We start from the raw sequence: 3,988 nt of genomic DNA on the forward strand, positions 1-3,988 counted from the left end.
CCCTGTTCATGCCTAATTTCCTCGGAAGTGGAAAAAGGGCGTGTACAATTAGCATTAGTTCGGAAATCGGCGCACTCTGATTGGAAAACTATGAGGAGAGCCTCCTCGAGTGGGGGCTCGCGGCAAGAGGCCTTAAAAGTAGGGCCAAGAACGCGGAAATCGCCTTTCTTCCGAAAAAGACAAATCACGCAGAGTTAAAGTGAGCAGTCTAGAGAAAGGTCAAGTAATAGAAATTAATTGTCCAAGGAAACCAAGCCTAAAAATTCACTCAACGCAGAAATAAGCGCAAGACCACAAGAATAGTGCATGCTGGTGAATAAAGGAGTCACGCCGCATATGATTCGTGTCCCTCTCACCGCTGAATCAGAGATTAAATTACGACATCGCTGTAACTACGTTGATACATATTATCTCTTCAATTATTGTCAGCCGGCGGCAAAACCGGCATAAGACAACCAACAAGATTATCTCACACTCTCCAACCAGAAGTGTGCAGTAATCATCAATCTGTGCAATTTTCATCAATTCAACGATTTCAAGGCATCTTGTGTAGTGACACCTCCTGTATAAGAAGCCGATCAAGAAATTATATCTTCATATAAGATACAAGAAGATTCTACAACATCCATATGTAAATTGTGTAATAAATTGTATAATAAATATATAATTAACCAACTCTCACAACTCTTGTACAGCCCCTACATCTCACCCTTTCACGAGCGTCTGCTACGGCGGGCGGCAAACTAAGCTATTGAAGCATTGGCAGTTCGAGCCAAGAATTACATAACTACAATTTTCGAACAATATCATAATAACTTTTTTGGTTTCAAAGAGATTATTGCAAAATCTTTTGCAAAATCTTCTACAATAAAAAACACGTTTAAATTTTTTATTTATTGACTTTTTGTATATTAACAAAATTCTTGAATCATAAAAAGATGTTATGACGTTAAATATATATGTAAAATCGTCAATTATTATTTTTACACTACACTTATACTGTATATTTATATAAACTATATTAATATTGTATTTTACGTCAAAGTTTTTATGGCAGATACTTACAATGGAGAGAAGTTTAAATACAAAGATCTTTGTTATTCATATTAATAGGATCAAAATAATTTTATATGTTTGAAAATAGTAATTGACATAAATTAATAAATATTTTCATATTTAATGATGCTCAAAGACATTCGAAAGATATTACCAAACAAATAATAATAATAAGTGGACTAAATGTGTTCAATTTATTTAACAATATCAAATAACAATATGATGGCAATGAACCTACAAACATCTAAATTATAGGAAACAAGAAGACATTTTTTATTTTAACTGGATGTCGGAACTATTTTCCTTATCTCTTAAATTAACAAATAAATACTTCCTATTAATCACCAACTCCTTGTCTTTGTTTACTGTTTTTATGAAACGTCGTAATATTCTATAAACTGGATTTCTATGAATACACAAATCTATCGTTTTTGCTTACTTTTCATAAAAATTTATCTTTTCAATATGATTGCTCCGGATCACTGACTCGTAGATTTCAACAATAACTTACAAGGCGACAGTGATCTACAGTTTTTGTGTGCGAAAATAGCGCACATCTCTATATGTATTTAGTAATGTATGACGAGAAAAATGAATTATTTTCTTTGTTCATATTATCAATATTCGTATAATATAACAATTGAATTTATAATAAATTCTTTTATATTCAATTTCATTTTCCTTTTTATTACGTCTATTTGTTTCGAGTCAATTCTTATTTATTTATCGACTTTACTTAGATTTGGCGGCAATTTTTCATTGTCTTTATATAACTGATAATTCTGTAAATTTCAAATTCTATCTATTAATCGAGTACAATCTTTTAATTGTAATTTGTATTACTAATATTTTACATTAAATTGCACATAAATCTGTGTAAAACAAGAATCTATCCCCTAGAAATTACGTAAATTCTATAAAATTCTTATTACAATAGGTATCACGCAAATTATATAGTTATATTCGTTAACAATATGTTTAAGATAATAGAAAAATCTATTTGTTATAAAAAAAGTTAATAAAATTATAAGTTATAATAATAAGAAGTTATTATACTTACTCTTGAAAAATAAATGATGTTCAATTTAACAATAAACCTAATAATTAATTCAGCAATCATCATGATTCATAGTCTATTTAATACAAAAAGTCTAAATACTTCCATTTATAAAGTTCTATTTAATCGATAGAACTATTGGTATATTTCGTGAACTAACGAATAAAATCATATATTATAAAATTCTATTTTTACAGCAATAAAGCAGTTATTGTAATTATAATAATTGCACTTGAAACTAGCATTCAACAAAATGCTTATAAAATCATTTAATTGAAATGACAAATTAACTAATAATAGTATTACCGCAGATTGTAATACATAACATCTCGATATTCGTGAAATTTCATGAAATGTCGCGCATTTTTACAGGAAAGATTATGTCTATTGATTATCAAGTATGAAATTGATGAAAAGGGTAAATTCATCCATAACGATTTACCAATCAAGAAACCATTTTAGTAAATTATAAAGTAAAAGCGTTCATCCCTATCTCCACTTTAGCGATGTCTTATGAGTTTGGCACATTGCCTAAGTGAAAATTGCCGATACGCTTGAAGCTGAAAGCAAATGCTTTTCAGGTCAACGCTCTCGCCTTTTCTTTATTATCAAAACCACTTGATTCCAGTTCAACATATTTTACTGAGTTGGAAAAACAACATATCTTGAATATTTTGTTATTAAAATAAATTCGTTGTTTTTTCCCCATCGCAAAATTCTTTCCTTTAATGAGGACATAAGGATTATTAGACAATTTTTTTAATCGCCATCTATCGGAAAGCATTTAAGTAATAGTTGTTTTCTCCATCGGAATATAAGTAATCTGTACGATACTAATAAATTAATTAATTAATTGAGTTTTATCTTTAAAAACAAGTAATTGTAATTTATTTAATTGACAATGCTTTATATTTTAAATTAAAATAATTTATTACTAAAAATTAAAGATTCATATAACTAAAGTAAACGATTTTGCAAATTTAAAGCTATAACATTCGATTAACTCAATATTAAAATTGCATAGATTCAGTAAATTATATAATAAAAGAATTATTACTCGCATAAATAAATAAAATAAAGCCTTCTTTAGTCATTGTATCATTTAAAAATACAATCCGCACAAATGATATACAACTGTATAGGTATTATCTCACACTTGAATCTCAATCATCGTAGAGTCTACATACGCAACACAAATAAAAGTTTTTTTTTTAATTATTTTATAAAAACAATAATATCGATAGTCAGCCATAAATTTCCAGTAAGGAATTAATTTACCCCCAACTTGAATGTGCGTGTCATTTACAATGTAAAAAAAAAACAATGAAATCCAAAAAAGATTTTTGCAAAAATAAAATCCAAGAGCCAATCCTACGCTATAAAATATCGGTATATTCTCTACATTGCGCACGTCAAGAAAAAAAAAACAAAAAAAACACATAAAATATAGAACGAACATCGATATCTTCCGATGCAGCATTGCAGTTGCACGGAACCGAGTAGCCCATATTATAAATCAAAGTTTTGCTTACGCGTTTTACGTTCGCAAACTTTATTCGTGAATGCCAAAAGCAATTAAGAAACGAAAGAATTTGGAAAAAAATCGATACCTTGGTGATAAAAATAATATATTTACATATATTTATTTATTTAAAAGCACGTAATATGTTGTGATAAAATATTTTTTAACCTCGAGGTCTCGATTTAATGACGATAAGCTCGTGCACAGTGAATGCGTATAATTAATCTGGCCGATTGAATCGGGAATGCGATCGTCGATAATACCGATTACCTCCTTGCCCCAGGCGCGCTACGAGTTCGTCTCAACCTTGCAAAATGGTGAGCAGTGGGGAGACTCCGTAACCTGCTCCCGTA

The 3,988-nt window shown here is 29.4% G+C and overlaps 1 protein-coding gene across 1 annotated transcript in view; it reads left to right on the forward strand.

The window, feature by feature from the left end:
• The window catches only part of LOC105365716 (uncharacterized), a 17,139-nt gene that overhangs the window by 5,940 nt on the left and 7,211 nt on the right, over positions 1–3,988 (forward strand). The window contains exon 6 of the mRNA XM_011503949.1: positions 3,919–3,988. This exon is cut by the window's right edge and continues 24 nt beyond it. Within this exon, the coding sequence (XP_011502251.1) occupies positions 3,919–3,988 (70 nt within the window). The remainder of the gene's footprint in view (positions 1–3,918) is intronic.

Source organism: Ceratosolen solmsi, unplaced genomic scaffold (assembly GCF_000503995.2).
Source record: "Ceratosolen solmsi marchali unplaced genomic scaffold, CerSol_1.0 scaffold53, whole genome shotgun sequence".
In the NCBI taxonomy this organism is placed as follows: Eukaryota; Metazoa; Arthropoda; class Insecta; order Hymenoptera; family Agaonidae; genus Ceratosolen; species Ceratosolen solmsi.